The sequence below is a fragment of the Dipodomys ordii genome, unplaced genomic scaffold (assembly GCF_000151885.1).
Source record: "Dipodomys ordii isolate 6190 unplaced genomic scaffold, Dord_2.0 Scaffold122, whole genome shotgun sequence".
Taxonomy (NCBI): domain Eukaryota; kingdom Metazoa; phylum Chordata; class Mammalia; order Rodentia; family Heteromyidae; genus Dipodomys; species Dipodomys ordii.
In genome coordinates, this window is record NW_012267338.1 from 1,965,669 (window position 1) to 1,986,111 (window position 20,443).

Consider the following 20,443-nt stretch of genomic DNA (forward strand, 5'->3'; position numbering starts at 1 on the left):
CTCTTAGGACCTCACAAGGGGATTGAATTTCTTTCTTTTTTTTTTTTTTGGGTCTGGTCGTGGGGCCTGAACTCTGGGCCTGGGCGCTGTCCCTCAGCTCTTCAGCTCAAGGCTAGCGCTCTACCACTTGAGCCACAGCGCCACTTCCAGCTTTTTTCTTTTTGCTTATATGGTGCTGAGGAATTGAACCCAGGGCCTCAGGCATGCAAGGCAAACGCTCTACCGCTGAGCCACCTTCCCAGCCCCAGGGATCAGGACATCTTAACCATAGCAATGTACCATTCATCCCCACCTTCTTTCTCTAGCTCTCACATGTTTCTTTTTCCACGCCCTTCCAGTTCTCTCTGAGAAGTGCCACCGTTCACCCCTTACTAGCCTGGCTGAGCACTATCTGAATTCTTCTGGGAAAAGAACTCTAAGCCTGGTCACCATCACCCCATAGTGAGTGACTGAAATTCTGTCTCTCATCTGCACCAGCCTCTCCTTTCACTGGTGGGTGTCTTCCCTTCTCTCCCTTCCCTCCTGCTTGTAAGTCATCAGAAACTCTCCTGGCTTCTGGGTTAAAGTGCACCACCTTCTATGGAAAACACCAAGTTCCTACAGGGCCTGACCTCTGACTGCCTCTCCACCCCTTGTCCTGCCCCAGCCGGGGGGGGGGGGGTCATTTCATACCTCAAGTGAATTACTTAGTCTTTGGCCCAGTGTCTCCCTGTGTCCTCTGGCTAGATGTCTTGTTCCATCTCTGGATGGCTGGTAAACTTGTCTTCCGGAGGGGAGGGGATAGCAGTAGCTTGTGTGTATGCCAGCGTGCTTCCATCAACACCCACACTCAAGTTGGCAAACCAGTCAATGGACAACATCGTTTAGGGAGAAGGTTTGCCAGTTCATGGTTTCCGTGGGTGCTAATCTCCAAAAGTAGTAAGGCATGACACATGGCTTACATAGCACATTTCCCAACTTGTACCCAGGCAGAGTTCATGGAGGTAAAGGTAATGATTGGCTATTGTGAAAGCTCATGAATGACCTTGCTGGAGACATAATAGATTGCTGATGACCCAAAAAAGGACTTCTAGGTCTGTTTGATCTTGTTTCTGAGAGACCGTAAAATCAAGATAATAGAAGATTGTTTATCTGGGCATCTATACACCAGAGGCATCCACACAATGGAATTATTATTATTTTTTGGGAGGGTCCTGTCATGGGGCCTGAACTCTGGGCCTGGGCGCTGTCCCTCAGCTCTTCAGCTCAAGGCTAGCGCTCTACCACTTGAGCCACAGTGCCACTTCCGGCTTTTTTCTTTTTGCTTATATGGTGCTGGGGAATCAAACCCAGGGCCCACAATAGAATTATTTTTAAAGATATTTTTCATCCAATTTTTAGAAATCATGCTGATAGAACAGTTGAACAGCATTTGCGCTGATGAACCGTGTGAGAGGCGCTCCCACCACTGACAAGGCTGGGAAGAGTCCCAGCTGTGGAGCCCTCTGAACACAGGTACGGTAAATACAGGCAGGGTAAAATGGACCATGTAGGCTGTGCTACTGACACCATTATGGCTTCACTGTTGATACTAAGTATATAGTTCTTAGACACTTTCATGTTTTGGTACAACTATGTTAAAATGTTAGATTTTAATCATACATGTACTCATGTTACTTGATGAAACACTGTTTTCAAGCATTGTGCATTCTCTCTCTCTCTTCCAGTCCAGGGGCTTGAACGCAGGGCCTGGACACTAACCCTTAGTGCTTTTGCTCAAGGCTAGCACTCTGCCACATGAATCACAGCTCTACCCGCAGCTTGCTGCTGGTTAATTGGAGATAAGACTTTCATGGGCTTTTCTGCCCTGTCAGCCTCCTTTTCCTACTGAAAATGTGTCAGTCTTTCCCAGTAGTCTTGCTTGTGTCACCTTCCTAGCACACTTCTATAAAGTCATCTGGAGTGGATCTTCAGTTGACATTTGAGAGGTGTCAGAGAGCAGCGGCAGCGGTGGCATTGTCCTGGTTATGTCCACTCAGCACTGCCCTGTGTGACAGATATTCCTCTGCTCTCCAAGGCCGCATCCTGAGACTGTGTGCTGTGTCACTGCTGGGAGTCGATTCTGCCACTGTGGAGTTACAGGTTGATGCAAGTGACTGTTCTCACTCAATAATCTGTGACAACTGTCAGGAAGGACTCAGATGAGATCACGTGATAACCACCAATCAGCAGCTGGGAATGTCAGGAGGGCCTCAGAGAGGAGGTACCATGTGAGCGAAAAACCGAAGGAGCAAAGCCATCATGTATCAGCCAGGCTGGCAGGTGCCAACTCCAAGCAGGTACCTCATACTGGGATTTCCACAAAGACCCCTTTGTGTGGCTATAGACTCTTTTTCTAGACGTAAGAGCTCAGAATTTAGACTCAAAGTAATGGGCTGGCTGATTCTGGAAAAGCCAGAAACTGAGAGGGAGATGGCAGAGGAAAGAAACATAAGAAGCTGGGGGTCTAACTCAACAGGGCACAGGATTAAGATTCCAGTGTGCAGCTAGGAGATGCCTGACCATGAAATCAGAAATAGAAAGAAAACCTGTTCTTACCAAAATACATTTTATTATGTCAGATGCCAGGTTCTTCCATTTCTTCCCAGAAACAAATAAGTATTAATAGCTATGTCAAAACAGAATGGAAAACTGAGGCTGTAGCTCAGTGGTAGAACAGCCAATAGAGTATGTATAAGGTCATAGGTTCAGTTCTCAGCACTAATGGGAAAAAGAGAATGGAAATTCTACTAGAGAATACAAAAGATCAGATATCTGATCAAAAGGTGTAATTAAATGATGCCAACAGTGTGGGTCCTTTTATTACTTAACTCTGCTCACAAAGTTGTGAGCAGAGTGTGTATACCTGCTAATGACTTACTTCCATGCTTTCACGGTTGTATAAGTGTTGCTTTTTGGTCAAGGCCCTCTGGAGGACATGCAGCTTCTTGGCTGCAGAGTTGGTCTATAGCTTTGGTCTATTACGTCTTGTATCTTTTTTTCCCCATTTCTATTCCCAGGAGTCTGTCTTGTCTGTGAATCCCCTTCTAACAGGATGTGGTGGTTTATTTTTTACTCTGACCTTTGCCATGTGGCTGGCTGGATTTTTTAAACTTTGAGTACTAGAATCCTTTGTGCTGGGTTCCGGTTTCTCTGCTATCTTGGGAATTCCTGCTGTTGGACTGTGGTGTTGCCTATGCATAAACTCTAAGCCATTAATTCCTCTGGCACACCAGCTGTGGTATGCTATTCTTCAACGTAGTTCTGTCTTCTCACTTAGCAAGACCTTTGCTTGTCTTTCCAGTCATTTCTATTTTGGAACAGTTTCAGCAGAGCTAATTACATACACTGAAGCTCAGGCAGCCTGCGAAGACATCCAGCACCCCAGCACTGCCTGCCTGAAAGGAAGATGGCGGCCGATGGAGACAGCCTCACTCCCAGACCTGACTTCATGCAGGCCTGACTGCATGAAGGCTGCTGTCCCTTAGCTGTATGGTCTGGAAGGGAGTCACACTGGCTCCCTAGACCTGTGCTTCCTTGTGTATACAGTGGAGCTTAAGAGTGGATATGTGTACAGAGCCTTGTGTGGTCTGAGGGGATGTATGTTGTGGTGGGGAGGGGTCCAGGATGAGGGAGAGGTGAGGACAAGGCTCCTTGTCATCCGCCTCCCTCCTTTCTCTTTGCTGATAGGGTTTAAACTAGAGCCCTACACATGCTCTTTCACGGAGCTGCAGCCCCCATTTTCTTTTGAGAAAGTGTATTTATGGCTTCAAAGCCACTGGTTGGGATCATTAGTAGCATCACTTTCATTCTGATTCTTCTGCCTTTTGTTTCCAGTTATTGGTGGAGAGGTGTTGTCAGAGCAAGGAGGAAAGTGGAGTTAGAGCCAGGTGCCCCAGCAATTCCTACCTCATTCACTTCTTTCCTCCTCTCTCACTCTCTTACTTATCTGTGGATGTAAACATGAGATTGTTCTTCACTTTCTGTTGTAATCTCAGAAGACATTCAGTCTCAAGTTCATATCAAGTTCTTTGTAGGCCAAGAAATTCTGCCTCCCCATTAATATAAAATGCCTACCTATTACAGAGACATTGTAATTAATAAGTGACCTAAAAGAAAAGCCTTTGGTTAAAGCCATTCCAAGAACCAGATCTGCTCTTGTACATCTTTAAAGATATTATCCATGTTTAACCTGTATTACTAGACAAACAATTTGCTTATCCAGACCAATGAAGAGCCTTTAACTGTCTTTCTGGGGACTTAGTTCGAGGAAGAATGCTTCTTCTGGGCTGGGGATGGTTTTTATAGTTTAAATGATTTTGAAAAAGTCAAGAGGAAAAAGCATTGTTACTTGTGAAAGTTATGTAAAATTTCAACTTTCAATGTTTATAGATATGCAGCTTTGTTGGAATATAGCTATAATCATTTGCTTACCTATTGTCTGTGGCTCTGTGTGTGTGTGTGTGTGTGTATGTGCATGTGCGTGCATGCACACACGTACACTAGGGCTTGAACACAGGGCTAGGGCATTCTGGAGCCACAGCTCTTCTTCCAGCTTTGTGCTGGTCAATTGGAGATAAGGGTTTCATGACCTTTTTGCCCAGGGTTGGCTTTGAACCATGTTCCTCAGATCTCAGTCTCCTGAGTAGCTAGGATTACAGGTGTGAGCCGCCAGCGCCTGGCCCCCTCTCTGTTCTAGGAACTGAACTCAAGGCCTTCATGCTGGGCAAGTGCTCTACCACTGAGTTCCATCCTTGCCCTAAAGTGTGTCTCCTTTTATTACTGTTTTAGAGATGAAGAAAGGGAGGGTCAGAGTCATTGTTTAATTTGGTCAAAATAGAAGCCGGGATTTATATTCACATTTATCTGATTCCTGAGCCTATAAACACTAATCCACCACAAAAGAACATCCCTGCACTCTGAAGCCACACCCATGTCTATGTCTGCTGGGTCTGAGATAGAGACTGCAGGTAAAAATTGTTTGAGGTTGAAATAAATTTATTTATTTATGTATGTATGTATTTATTTATTTATTTTGGGTCCGGTTGTGGGGCCTGAACTCTTGGCCTGGGCATTGTCCTCAGCTCTTCAGCTCAAGGCTAGCACTCTACCACTTGAGCCACAGCGCCACTTCCGGCTTTTTTCTTTTTGCTTATGTGGTGCTGAGGAATCGAACCCAGGGCTTCAGGCATGCAAGGCAAGTGCTCTACCACTGAGCCACCTTCCCAGCCCCTGAATTTTATTTTAATAATGTTATTTTATTGTGTAATTGAACGTTTATGTTGTTCTTTCTCATGAGAATAGTTAACCTCCTTAGGGACAGTGACCATTCAGGGCTCCCAGTACAGTGCTCTGCACAGAGCCGAAGCTAAATTAAAAGGGTAGCAAGAAGGGCAGAGGGCAGGAGAAAACACAGGAAAGGTAAATAAGAGAGGAAAAAAGGAGGCATCGTCAAGGAGAGTAGGGGACTCCTGGCCTCGGCCCCGATGCTGTGGGTGGCTGGGCACTGCAGAGTCACCTGTACGAGGGCTCACAGGCCAGCAGGACAGCCTGGCGCAGGCCTGACCTCGCCAGCGTGTGCGGTCCCTCTGCCAGGACTGCGACCCTCCTGTTCTCCTGGCCCCGCCCCTCTCCCTCCATTGGACTGTGCCTCCCTGGCACCCGGCCTGGGCACAGTGCCAACAGTTGAGGGAGCTGGATGGGTCAGCCTTTGCTGCGGAGTGCATCCATTCAGAGGAGGACCTGAAAATGAATGCTGACGGTCCGGTGTTCAGGGAGAATGACTGACGTCAAAGGACAACACTTTGACTCTGGAAAAGGATCAAAGGGAATTCTTTATCTTCTTATCTTTCCAGGAAGGCTGCTAGCATCTAAGGGAGAGAAGCTGGCCAGTTAGTATTCATTGCTCCTGGCTGCTGACCAGTACAATATACCAGGTGTCTTTCTCACACAAATGAGGGGCAGTGGGTATGGGACCTTCTCCCTTCCTGGAACTAAGCTGGTATTGGGAGCGAGATCTCTCCAGAGCCACAGAGTAACACTTCGGATGCTCAACTGGGCTCAAGTCAGACTGGACACCATAGCACTAAGTGGGTGAGGAGGAATCCTGTTGGCTGTGGCCAGAAAGTACGAGAAAGTGTGCAGGCAGCTCTCTCTGGATTTTGCATGATTCTTCCCAAGCAAAAAGTTGACAAGATCCCATTTCAATCAATAAAAAGCTGGGTGTGGTGGCATGCACCTGTCACTCAGCTGCACAGGAAGTGTACATAGGATCCCTAGCCAAGCTGCCTGGCTGGCCGTAAAATCAGACCTGTTAGAAAAATAAGTAAAAGCAAAAAGGATCAGAGGACATGTTTCAATATCGGTAGAGTACCCACTTAGCAAGTACAAGGTCCTTAGTACAAACAAAACAAAACTGATGAGACATATATTATTTATCTATTCATACATCCCCAAACTGTTGAGTCCTAAAATGAGCCCAGATCCAGGAGTAAAAATATATATCATTAGCTCTTCTTTTTTTTTTTTTTTTTTTGTTGGTCATGGGGCTTGAACTCTGGGCCTGGGCGCTGTCCCGCTTCAGCTCAAAGCGAGCACTCTACTGCTTGAGCCACAGCGCCACTTCCAGTTTTCTAGTGGTTTATTGGAGATAAGAGTCAAATGGACTTTCCTGCCTGGGCTGGCTTTGAACTTCGAACCTCAGATCTCAGCCTCCTGAGTAGCTAGGATTACAGGCATGAGCCACTGGCGCCCAGCTAATTAGCTCTTCTTAAAAGAACTTACAAATGTAGTGGCTACAATAATACTTTATGTACTCACTGCTTATTATGTACAGGTACTGTAAGAGATTTTTTTTTTACATAGACTAAGCCAGCAATTTCACAACCAGCCTGGGGAAGAAATTGCAGCAAAGAAAGATAAATCATACAACCTGTCATGGCAAAGATGAGAGCCATTGTCATCTATGGTTCCAGGCTCGTCCTCTTCCTGCAACACACTACCTCATGATTTTAGTCACTTTTAGTCACTTCACTCTGGGTCAGCCATGGCATTGCCCTTAGGAGATGGCTGTCTGCAGATGAGCCAAGAGAAGCAACCTGCATGCTCAGGTTGTGGTTTTACTTTCCTTAGTTTTAGTGACTTCCAAATTTGGTCTAAATTATGAAATGGAAAATTGCAGAAACATACAATTCATGAGTTTTAAAGTGCGTGCCATTGTTAGAAAGCATGATGAAATCCTACCCAGAGTGTGAACGGTCTCAATCTCAGCCTCGTGTATCCATGCTGTGTGTGCTCACTCATCATTAGTCTCAGCATTTCAGTGCTCTAGTTAAGTAACCTTTGTTCTTCATCATGGCCCCATGTGTAAGGGTACCGATGCTGGCATTTTTGGATATGCCACTGAGAAACTGTGAAGTGCTAAGTGAAACAGTAAAAGATCTGTAAGATATTTTGAGACAACATATCCATGTAAAATTATCAGCCAGTTGTGTTATAATTTTCATTGATGGGCTGTGTTTGTGTGTGCACGCGCATGTACATGTACCAGTACTTGAGATTGCATTCAGGGCCTAGGTGCTGTCCTTTAGTTTTTTTCACTCAAGGCGGATGCTCTGCCCCTTGCCTCAGTTCCACCTCCAGCTTTTTGGTGATTAACTAGAGATAAGAATGACTTGCACTTTCCTGCCTGGGCTGGCTTTGAACCGTGATCTTCAGCCTGCTGAGAAGCTTAAGATTATCAGCATGAGTTATACTTTTGTTGTATTGGTTATTGCTCTCAGTCCTTTGCTGTGTCTAGTTTATAAATGAACGTTACCCTCGGTGTGTGTGGGGAGAGGAGAGATGTAGGGCATGTAGGGTTATATGGCACCCACGGCCGACTGGCACCCATAGGGATGGAGATGCAGCCCCCCACAGAGCAGGGGGTCTACTGTAGAGCAAATCCACCTATGCCTCGGGCCACAGGTCCCAGTCACAGCCGTGCTGACATTCAACAGCGTCTAACAGAACGTGGACGTGATGGTGAGGGGTGGGGCCCCACGGGCTGTTGGGAGCAATCTTCTGTGCATCTCTCTGGGCCAAGTATCTCCACAGCTTAACGTCACGGCCCCCGCAGCTGGAGGAGGCCATCCGCGGGGCCGAGGCCACAGGCAGGGGACCCAGGGCCGTCCTGGCGGCTCAGAGCTGCAGATGCGGCCCCCGCTGCCCCCAGCGCCCATCGCGGCCACTGGCGGGTACCAGTCTTGGACGGATTGATCCCATTTCCTGGCGAGGAATACGATTAGCAAAGGAAACCGAGGGAGTGACGGGGCGAGGGGCAGGGAGGGGGATTCTGACCCCGGCAGAGCCATCGCCCTCTGGGTGGAGGAGACTGTCTCCTTCCTTTAGCCCTGGCAGAGCTGGCTTCTCCTCTTCCCTGGGGAGGTGTCTGTTGCCATGGAGACGGAGGAGGCGGGGCGGTGAATGCTCTCGGGGCTCGGCTTGGCCTGGCAGTCTGCGCAGATTACCCATCTCTGGGATTGCTCCCTTAGCATCCTAGGGGCGTGATTACCCGAGCCACAGAGAGGAGCATGTCTAAGGCTGTCTCTGATCACCGTTGGTTTAAAACTTCTCCATGACTGGAAGAAATGTGAGCAAGTGGAAGCCAGATGCCCAGGCCCGGCCTTAGATGCATCTGTAGGCTTGATTCTACCACAGCAGGGCTGCTAGGGAGGGCTGACTCCCAGATCCCATGCACGTAGCATTCACCTGGTGGAGGGTTACCTGGCAGATACCGGGACCCGAGGTTCAGTTAGAGATCCATGGGGGTCAGGATCCCAGCCCCCTACTCCAAGCAACTGCAACTGATTAAACAAGGCAGACCCAAGCAGGAAGCGGGAATGGGGCACTAGCTCGAATTTAATTGCCATCATGCAAAGTGAGATTATGAAAAGCTGCCTAGAAAATCTCATGCATTTCTGACATGCACACCAGCGCACGTACGCATCGCAGGGATGAGGAACCCACTGGGAGATTCCCTAACAAGTAAACTCAGGAGCATCGTCAACTTTGACTTATCTAGGCCAAACGATGGTGAAACCAAAAGGAGCATTTTCTTCGTTTGCTTTTGTCTTTTTGATTTTCCTATAGTTGGAACAAGGCAAGAATAAGAAGAGTAGATCTGCTGCTGGGGCACTTGATGGGCCTCTTCTCCATGAGCTGATCAGGAATGCCAGGTCACACAGCATAGCCCTTTCCCCACCAAATAACAGACCCTAATTAAGAGAAAGGGATTCCTCTAAATATTGAGACAGGAAAATATACTTGTCAATTACAAAAATAAAATTATGTAACTCCCTAATTATAGAAGAAAGAACACGATACCCAGTATAATGCCAAAGGATTATGAATGGGAAAGGTTGTCCACATGCATAAAAGAAAGCATCTTATGCTTCATAAGAACTTCTTTTCATAAAACAATATTCAGTATATTTATTAAGTCCAAGCTAAGCAAACCCTAAAACTTCATCTTACCCAGATAGTCGTTAAGCCACAGTGATATAGGAAGTTAGACTCTAGCTATTCTGTGTAATGTAATCCACTGTCACAAAAGAGGTATTCCCAATTGCAGATAAAAGTTTGGAAATGAAATATGACCCTGTGTTAGCCTTCTGTTGCTGTGACACATGGGCAAGAGACAGCTTAAAAGAGGACAGACTTACTTTGACTCAGTTTCCTAAGTTGCAGTCCATGCTTGTTGACCTCATTTTCATGGGTCTGGCATGGTGGAGAGGACGTAGTGGAGCAGAGCTGCTCAGTTGATGGTGGCTGAGAAGCAGAAATTGAGAAAGGGATGAGCTGAGAAAGAGATCAAGAAAATGAAGGGGTTGGCATTCGATGACTTTGGCCTTGAGATGGGCACAGTAATGAAGAAAGCTCAGGTCGCGCAGCTCAGACACCTTGGCCATGTCTGGTACTTGGAAGATGATATGGTAAACCTAGGTAGGGGTAACCTCCTTGTAGTTTCAGGAGCAGTCTACTACTGAAATGTGGACGCTGGGTCTATCATTTTGGTGCAGGAAGGGCTTTCCACAAACTCTTGGAGATAGAGTCCCACTTCTGAAGCAGAACATATGTATATCTACATAAAATCCTATATACAGATGTGTACTTCAGCGTTATTTTTATGTCTTTTTTTTGGGGGGGGGTCTGGTTGTGGGGCCTGAACTCTGGGCCTGGGCGCTGTCCCTCAGCTCTTCAGCTCAAGGCTAGCGCTCTACCACTTGAGCCACAGCACCACTTCCGGCTTTTTTAATAGCCACAAAGTATACACAACCAGATGCCCATCAGTCAAGAAGAATGGATAAATAAAATGTGATACAACTATACAATGGAATATTGTTTGGCCAGAAAAAAGAAATGAAATATGGATACATGCTACAACATAGATGAACTTCGAAAGCATGCTGAGTGAAAGCAGTCACACCCATAAGAACACATTTAATATGATTTCATTCTTGTGACAGTTTAGAATAGAGAAGGCTACTTGGGTGAGTTTGTCTAATACAAGTTGAAATCTGTATAGACAAAAAATAAGATTAGCAATTGCTTAAGATTGTAGGAGGTAAGAAGGAATACTAAAGGAAGTGATGGCTAAAGAAGTTTTGGTTTTGGCCAGGGGCCTATGGCTCACACCTGTAATCCTAGCTACTCAGGAGGCTGAGATCTGAGGATCATGGTTCAAAGCCAGCCTGAGCAAGAAAGACCATGAAACTCTTATCTCCAATCAACTACCAGAAAACCGGAAGTGGCACTGTGGCTCAAGTGGTAGAGTGCTGGCCTTGAGCTGAAGAGCTGAGGGACAGCGCCCAGGCCAGAGTTCAATCCCCATGACTAACCAAAAAAAAAAAAAGTTTTGGTTTTGCTTTGAGGTGATGAAAATATTCTAAAATTGACTATGATAATAATTGTAAATATACTGTATGTATAGCTATTACTGTATATACTGTAATATCTATGAATATATTATAAGTCATTGGAGTATATGGGATAATTGTTTGGTATGTCGGTACTGGGCAGAAACTTGGCCAAGAGGAGGGAGGAGTGTGCCTGCCTTCAAGGAGCAAACTTTACATGTATCACCTAAAGTGCAAAAATGGATATGTTTGTGTATTTCCGGGGCCTGCCAGTTACTAACTGCAGCATGGAAAAAGCCAAATTTGCAGCCTTATTATTTAAATTATTAAAATAATAACTAACTGAGAGCATACAATATTATTCCATGCCACCATTGCTGTAGAAAAGAAAGTAATTGTGAATTCTATCCTGATTCATAGGATTTTTAATTCTAATGTCTTGCTTGTAATAACAGGCCTAATCAATTTTATATAGCTACTTGTTGATCATTTTGATGCTATCAAGGCTTTTAAAATCTGTGTAGTAACTTGGGTGCTAAATCAAATTATGTGTATATGTGAAGTTTGTCAAGTTTATTCAACTTTTAACTGAAAAGCTCACTGTTAGAAAACTGAAACAGGAATCTGGTCTCCCCTGAATCAGATTAATGTGCTTATATGATTTTTCCTTGAATGATTAGAACTTTGATTTTGTGGGACTGTATTTCATAGAGTCTTTTCTGGGTAAATACTCAGCAAGGAGAGATAGAGACTTGTGGAACTGGACTGGTTTTTCCACTTAAAATTTTTTTTTTACATTTGTGTTTCAAGCTAGCTGCAACATCCAAAAAAACCATTTTTTGTTTCATGGAGGTTCGTATGAGATCTCACCCCAAACTCTCTTCTAAATGAACTTTTCATATTGAGGTATCATATTCTGAGTTTTCCTGCTCAAATCTATTTTCCTTGAACCCTTTGGTGACATATCAGTACATCTTCTCTCTGATTTGCAACGCCCTGGGTACCAGCTCTGCCCGCCTTGCAAGGAGGCGTCACTGTTGGTCTCTCCTGGGGTTAATCCTGCAGACACATTCAGGGATGGAGGCTGGAGGCCCTCCGTGAAAGCATGCGAGCAGCTGACTGCTGACTCAGAGGGGAAAGCAAGCCACCCGCGAATCTCATTGCAGCTCGCTGCTGCATCCCTATCCCATAATCCCTTGCCTGGCTTTCTGCAGTCTTTTCAACAGACGCTGAGAAAAAGATGTCCTGCAAGATAGAGATTGATTGGTCTGAATACCGAAGAGGGTCTCCCACTTGTTAATGACCCAGAAACATTCCTGCTGACTTTCCTGAGCCTCCTCTCGTTTCCTCCATTTTTCCCCCTCTTCCTCTTTCTGTGCATGAGCTGGCACATCACTACTTAGAACAGAAGATATGCGGGGCTTCTGATGATGGCTGCGCTGCATGGTAGGGAATTTGAACCAATTTCTTTGCATGATGTTTTTCCAAACTTGAGATGTTAGTAGAAATGTGCATTGTTCTGTGGGATTGCCGCTGAGCTGCAGCAACAGATTTGGGTGGATTTAATGCTTTCCTTGTTGAGGTGTCTGTGTGCAGACATGGGTAGGTCCTAAATGCTGGAATTGCTTAGTATTCTTATACCAGGTGGATAACTGATTTCTACTTTCTCTCTTCTGGCTTTTTTTCCTCCTCTCTCTCTCTTTCTCTCTCTCTGCATGCTTCACAACTGTATCATAGAGGGAGAGCCATTCTGCTTAAACAAAGGCATCAAATGAACAAGTCTGTATGGGGGAGAAAGCATGAAAGATTTTCTTACGAAGTTCTATTGTGAACTGACTAGAGTTGTTTTAAACTAGTCTTTGTTTTAGCACTGTCATGACTTGTGTTAAATAGAATGTTTTTCCCCCACTGCATCTTTCTGTTGGGATGAAATAGTGAATTTGCAGGATTCCTTCCTGGCTACCCCCGGGGTGGAGGAGAATGTGCCACAGGGCCCTTCCCCCACCCTGCCCTCGTTTCCGAACCCTGGGCTTGACTTCCATGGGGCTCCCGGTAACCATAGGAAACCCATTCATTCCCAGAGCACTGCTGGACCCTCTAAATTCTGAATGCCATTGAGGGCCAACAAATAAATCCGCAAGAGATTTTTTTGACAGTTCTTGTCCCTTGTCTTTGAAATACAATTAAATCTGGGTGGAGCCCAATAGTAGTTTTATGACAGAAAATGAAGAGAAAAAAAATATTGGGCTGGGAGGTAGGTTTGCTTTCTCAAACCCTGGGTAATTTTTGTGTCAGAGCTTTCTCTCCAAGAATGCCCCACCCTTTCATTCGTCTCTGTTGTAGGGCCATAGGAGAGCAAATAGGTAGGCTAGTTATTTTCAGCTAAAAACTGAATGTTAATAAAGGTTAATAAATGATAAAATATCAACTACTTCCATCTGAGGAAAAAAGCTGGTTTCAATGGCATAGCTTTCAAGAACAGATATAGACTCAGAATGTAGCATTAAAAAAAAAGATCAGTGTTTTTCTCCAGCTTAGATCACATTACAGTAGTTTTATTCCCCATGAATAAATCGTTAGAGGTATACAAAAGGAAAAATTCTACAAAAGAAAAAAAAAGGTAAAGATAGCCATTGTTTTGCTCAGATTCTGAAATTGATTTCTTAAGTTTATTAGGATTCTGTTTTGCCTAAGGATGAGTTTATTTTTTGGAGTCTTTCATTATTTGGGGGAGGAGACAATTTATGAGCAGTTTCTTTTCATTCCGCTGTAATGTTAAATAATGCATGCCAGGAAGGGAAAGGAAGCCTACAATGAGAAGTTTCATGTGTGCTGGGGTAAAGAAGGCTGCTTTCTGGTGGCCAGCTTTCAGTTAGGAGCTCTTCCTAAATCTTGAAATATTTCTTCCCAGTTTTCTCCTAGAAAGACCCAAACGATTTGCATTGCAATGGCTAAAACGTGGCTGAATGTAAAAATTCTGACAACATGTAGCTTCAGGATCCAGCAGTGCAGTGTGCACAGCTCTGCAGCATGCAGTAAAAGAATAAAATCTGTGCACATTTTCCACCAAAGTTAATATTACAATAGAGATGACTTGATTTTTCCGTGTACTGGATTACAAAAGATTAGTGGGCCTTCTGGCCTTATCACATGAAGTAAAAACACTCTCTTTGTCTTAGAAATGAAAATGGCCTTCATGGGCTTAGCTTTTAACGTTCATTTCTTTAAACTTATGACTTTCTCTTACTTACTTTCAATAAATTGATAACACTCTTATACTCGGATTAAAAAAAAATTACCCAAGCTTCAATGTTTTAAGGCTCCCTTGTGCCTCTTCTCTATCTCTCTGATGAGACAAAGGCGTTAACCAAATATTTGTATGTTATTACTCACTCTCTGGTCTCCCCCCCCAATCGCCACCCCTCATTGCCAGGGACTGAACCCCGTGCCACGTGCATGTTAGGCAAGGGCTCTACTAGTGAGCCAGCCAGACACTCCGCCCATCCTAGTTTTTATTTCTAAAAGAACGTGAATTACCTGTAAATTGTAGCAAATTGGTCATTTGCACACACTTGTAATGGCTTTTAAAATAATTCTCGTGCCATTTATGTCCTTTTATGACACACACAAGGGTCTCAGCGTTTGTTCAGTTTACCCTTTTGTGGGGTGGCTGCTAGGGTTTTGTAAATATTTCTATTGTATAGGTTTGTCTACATTGAACATACTCAGTGTCTATCTAGAATCTGGAGATGTTGACCAGAAAGGGAAGGGGAAAAAAAAAAACACACCAATATTCAGTATTTAAAAAATCCTATCATCTGGGAGGCCTGTGTTGGCGGCGTTTGTATGCTCATCTTTCCAGGCCCTTTGCTACCTTCCTCTGCTCTCCCCTGCTTCCCTTTTTCATGAACTGCTTCAATTATTTTCTCCAGAACTTATTAATTGAAGGACATTTATTCCAACTCACAACAGAATGAAATAATATGTTTTCTATCACTCAATGCACAAAAGGTAGGGTGCTGCTTCATACTTTGCTTGTTTAAGTTCTGTTGTAAAATCAATGTCTCTTTCCCCCTCTTGTCAGCCTCTCCCCATCCCCAGAATCCATCCCCACCCCTCAGCAATCTGGTTGCTCTCTGCCCTTCCTGTGGTTCCTTTTTTGTGTAATCCCCAAAGGAAGGAAGGGGGAGACTTGGCACAATGATGGATGCGGGGAGAAGAGACCCCACTCATCCATCCTTATTGTCCCAGAGTACCAGAAGGTGAATGTGAATGTCAATTAGCTTGACCACTTAACACTCCATCACACAGACTCAGCCTTCTCAGAGCAAAGATGAAGATGATGAGGACTTCTACAGACAATGCAGTAACAGGCAGTCCTCTAGCTGTACTAAGGAAACAGATTGGGGAGATAGCATATATGTCATCAAGATAGAGCTTAAAAACCAACTTGTATCTGGAAAAGCCAACTCGTCATAGAGGAGACCCTGGAAATAAGTAGGAGAGCCTGGGTTCATCCTTCCTTGTGTAGAGGGCTCTTTCATAATAGATACGTCTTTCTCTCTCCACCACACACATCTATACACCGTCAGGACAAAGACACGTCTAGTTTTTCTCATTTACAAAATTGCCCGCCTGGGAGAGAGGCTTGATTTCATGGAAGTGGGTCACCCTGTTTTAACTGCACGAAAGATTGTCCTCTTTATTGTCTTTTCGTGGAGCCCTTAGGAATGATGCAAGTTCAATTTCAGGTGAAGGATGAGAGTTCATAACTTAAAAGAAATCCTAGCACCTGTTTCCCTCGTCATACCTGGAGCTCCATTGCTCATCTGTTCTTGCAGGTAAAGGGGAACACATAGTTATAGGTATGCCTAGTGGTTCAAGATTTCCACTCTATAAATGGACCAGGTTTATTATTATTAATAATAATAATTTTATTTATATTACTTCTTATTATTGTTTGCCTTTTCACACCCTTGTCACTGGCCCAGGAATAATTAGAAATGTAATTGTTTTAATAGAGTCACTTAAAAGGGCACAAAGACGCAGGGACGAAGCAGTCCTGGACTATGGGAATGGAACTGGCGCATGCCTGTAATCTCAGCCTCAGGAGGCTTAGGCAGGCGGATGGCAAGGTCAAGGCCAGTTAGAAACTGTCCAACAGCCAAAAACCAGGGGCTGGGAAGGTGGCTCAGTGGTAGAGTGCTTGCCTTGCATGCATGAGGCTGTGGGTTCGATTCCTCAGTACCACATAAGCAGAAAAAAAAGCCAGAAGTGGCGCTGTGGCTCAAGTGGTAGAGCGCTAGCCTTGAGTTGAAGAGCTGAGGGACAGCGCCCAGGCCCCAGAGTTCAGGCCCCATGACCGGACCCACAAAAAACAAAAACCCCAAAAGCCAAAAACCACATATACAAGTGTGCACGCATGCACACACACAGAGGGAGAAAGAAAGGGAGACAGGAATTGAGTTATCCCTAGGATGATGTATATAAAGTATGTTTCAATTTACCCACAAATTACATACTCAAATTTCATTTTTCAGAGGAATCTTGGCCCCTGTTCCGCAGCTGTGTTCTCTAGACCAGCCAGACCAGTTGAGGCCGGCTTTCTCCTCTTCTGACTTTGCTGTTCCAATCCCTCTTCCTCATACTGGTGTCAGCCACAGAGTTTGAATGTTTTTCTCAAGTAAATGCTATAATTTGGGGTGGGAATTATGGTCTACATGTTAGAATTGCCGACCCACGCATTTTTCTCTCATTTCGTCTTCTATCAAGTTCTGTTCCATTTGGGGTCATTTTCCCCAAGTTGTAGTTGAGGTGAGAAATGGAAAAATGTAGGGATGAGGTACGGAGAGGAAGGCAGGGGCAGGGCTTTTCTCTGTTTTGTGATGGCTATATTCCTTTTCCCCACAATGTGTGCTCAATGGGCAAAGCCCCCCATTCGTAAGGAATTTCTCCGCCATATTCTTAGGTAGCCACAATAGTTTCCCATTTCTCCTTCTGCATTTGTGAACTTGTTAAAATACGTCATTGTTGTTTACCCTCTGGGTGATGGTGGTAGGCTGTCACATGGAAGGTTGGCAATGTCCAGTGTCGATCCACAGCAACATATTGTACGTGGTTAGTCCAATTCATTAAAAAACTCAGCAACTTCATTACTGAGTGCCAGGTGTTAGGACCAGCCCAGGGAACAGCCAGACACACATCTCTGCCCTGTTGAACCTACCACTGCTGTGTGGGATGACAGTGCACGGGGCAGAAACACACTGTGCAGAATACACTGTATGCTGTATCAGATGATGCCCTACTCAGGTGGTGTTGTTGTTTTGTTGTAACACTATAAGAAAAATGCTATGGACTAGTTGGTTTTAAACAATAGAAATTCTGGTGTGCTTGTTTGTGTTCTGCTGGTACTGGAGCTTGAACTCCTATCCTGCTCGCTGTCCCTGAGCTTTTTTACTCAAGGCTGGTGCTCTTTTCAGTTGAACATAGCTTCACTTAAGGGTTTTGGGTGGGTAATTGGAAGATAAAAGTCTCATGGATTTTTCTATTGGCAGGCTTTGACTTGCGATCCTCATATTTCAGCATCCTGAGTAGCTAGGCTTACAGACTTGAGCTACTGGGGCCTGCTAGAAATGATTTCTTACAGTTGTAGAGGCTGGGAAGTCTGAGTGCCAGTGTGGTGAGGTCTGGTGAGGGATCTCTTCTGGATTGTAGACAGATGGTCTTATTCTCTGTGTTTCGTCATGTGGAGCCAGGGAGGTAGGGAGGGAAAGAGGGAAGGAAGCATTCCTGTTGCTTTTTTTTTTTAAGGCACTAAAAAGGGCTCCATCCTTATAACTTGATTGTTTTCCAAATACCATCATCAGAGTTTAGTGCTTCAATATATGAATGGAGGAGGAAGCCACAAACATGGAGTCCATAGAGAAGGTGACAAGTGCTGGGTACTGGGGACAGGATAAGGGTGAGCCAGCACATGGGTGAGGAGGACTGCTGTTCCACATCTACAGGGAAGCTCAGCGGTCAGCGCATGAAAGCTCTGTAGCTAGCTAGCAGCAATATCAATCTGATGCTGACTACAGCATTTAAAAAGTGGTTCTTTGGCCTGGGCGTGGTGGTATATACAATTATTCCTGGCCTTTAGCAGGCTGAGGTAGGAAGACTTCCAATGGTTTTCCAGCCTGGGCTACTTGGGAAAACCTTGTGTCAAAAAATAAAACTAAGCTGGGTGCTGGTGGCTCACGCCTGTAATGCGAGCTGCTCAGGGGGCTGAGATCTGAGGAGTTGAAACCTAGCCCGGGCAGGAAAGACTGTGAGACTCCTATTCCAATAAACCACCAGAAAAGTGGAAGTGGCGCTGTAGCTCAAGTGGTAGAACGCTTGCCTTGAGCTGAAGAGCTGAGGGACAGCGCCCAAGCCCAGAGTTCAAGCCCCACAACTGACCAAAAATAAATAAATAAATAAAACTAGCCAGGTGCTGGTGGCTCACGCCTGTAATCCTAGCTACTCAGGAGGCTGAGATCTGAGGATCATGGTTCAAAGCCAGTCCAAGCTGGAAAGTCCATGAGACTCTTATCTCCAAGTAGCCACCTGAAAACCGGAAGTGGCGCTGTGGCTCAAGTGGTAGAGCACTTGCCTTGAGCTAAAGAGCTGAGGGACAGCACCTAGTGCCTACCTTTTTTTGTTACAGTATTAAAAAAAACAACAAAAAAAACCTAAAACCCCCAAAACAACCAACAACAAAAAATTCACCTGACTTGGGCATCATCTGAGAGACACTTACTTCCATAATAACCAGTAAAAATCCAGAAGTGGATGTGTGGCTCAAGCGATGGACTGCCAGCCTTGAGAGGAAAAACCAAGCCAGAGCAAGAGGCCCTGAGTTCAAGCCCCCATTACCCACACAAAAACAAAACAATACATTAAACAAACAAAAAACTTTCTTCCTTGATTTCTCTATTATTTCTATTAACCTTTTGTCCACGTGGTAGATATTAGCTGTGCATCTAGAGACACCAAATGCACTGAGGGCACTGAGCATCCTGAATTTAGTCCTGCACAAGGGCAGACCCTACTCAGGCTCCCTCATTAACCTGCACTGTTTCCTGCTGCCTCTGGGAGCAGGATGGGTCACTAGCATTTCACAGAAACTGTAGTGGGAAAAGAAGGGTCAGCTGAGCAACTAGCTAAATATGTACTGCTTTTCTAGTTTAGGAAAGCAGCAGCAGGTAGCACCCAAGCTCTTTGATTAAAGGCTGTGGCAGAGTTGGGGCATATTCCTGAGGGCATTTTCAGTGTGGTGGGGCTTCCTGTAGGGCTCAATGATGCATTCAGTGCCTCCGCTCTGCTTAGCACATTGCTCCTCTAGGAAGCCTGCGCTGTTTGCTTGTCTCGGGTTTGAAGCTGTGGTTTGGGAAGCATTGGGGTGTCTTTAGGGGTTTCAAGGCTCTATGTTGATTCTGGGAGTTCTAAAAATCTCAGTGGCTTCAACAGGTCACTTGTGATAGATCTGTGATTACCCACAATTTGAAATTAGTGTTCAGAGTAAGCATAATTAATTTAACATCTGAATGAACAATATTAACAAAGACTTATCCTCATCTACTAGAGTAATTACTGTAACCTTAGAATGAGAAGTTTTGTTTGAGCATTAAAGCATAAAAATGTTGGCTTAAGAAATCTTATTTGACAACATATTGACAACATATACAATAAATGTTTTTCTTTGTCTTGAATCTAAAATTCTAAGGTTAAAAAAAGAAAACCAGAGTAAAGGGTAATAAGAAAAATTTCAAAAGAAAGTTTTGTGCGTGTGTGTGTGTGTGTGTGTGTGTGTGTGTGTTAGCAGATTTGAATTGACAAATGTAATGTCATTTTTCTTTGTTTCTTTTCGGAGATGCTGGGTATTAAAAGTAGGATCTCTGTAACCATTACTGTCAGTTTAAACATTTTACGTATTTATTTTTAATTGTTCAGTAGCTATACAAAGAAGTTTCAATGAAGCAACTGAATTTTTTGTTCCCTGGGGCTATGCTACTTTTCTCTGTTATTTAAACTTTAATGCTGATCAAGTAAGAATGCCATCATTTTTGTTGCACACACACACACACACATACACACACACACACACACACACCAGTAAAGTGTAGTGTTACACTCAATATTAGATATCAGGCAGAAAACTTGAAACTTGAGCCTTTTTATTCCTTGATTTTACTAGATGACCTTGGGAAAGCCATTTAGACTTTCAGCTTTGGTTTCCTGATCTATAAGAGGCAAGTCTGTTCCTTCACTATCCTGAGGTCGTGGGGATGTGGTTAAAAAGCAGATAGCATGCCAACATTTTCAGCTCCTAAGAGACTAGCCACATTGAGTCCAATCGATGAATGTTTTTCTCTAGTTCTTGAGGGAGGCACTCTGTAGAAAGTCTAGAGGGTAATGCTGGCTAATTAGAGACCCTTGTAGTACTTTCTTCTGAAGGCTGAAGATGATAGATATTCTTGGAGAGCACGTGCTATTTCTTTTTTTTTTTT

General features: G+C 44.4%; 1 protein-coding gene across 1 annotated transcript in view; it reads left to right on the plus strand.

Moving 5' to 3' along the window:
* Window positions 1–12,108: 12,108 nt before the first annotated feature.
* Window positions 12,109–20,443, plus strand: part of Trim2 (tripartite motif containing 2) — a 49,306-nt gene continuing 40,971 nt past the window's right edge. Inside the window, exon 1 of the mRNA XM_013029726.1 lies at window positions 12,109–12,359. Within this exon, the coding sequence (XP_012885180.1) occupies window positions 12,357–12,359 (3 nt within the window). The 5' untranslated portion in view covers window positions 12,109–12,356. The remainder of the gene's footprint in view (window positions 12,360–20,443) is intronic.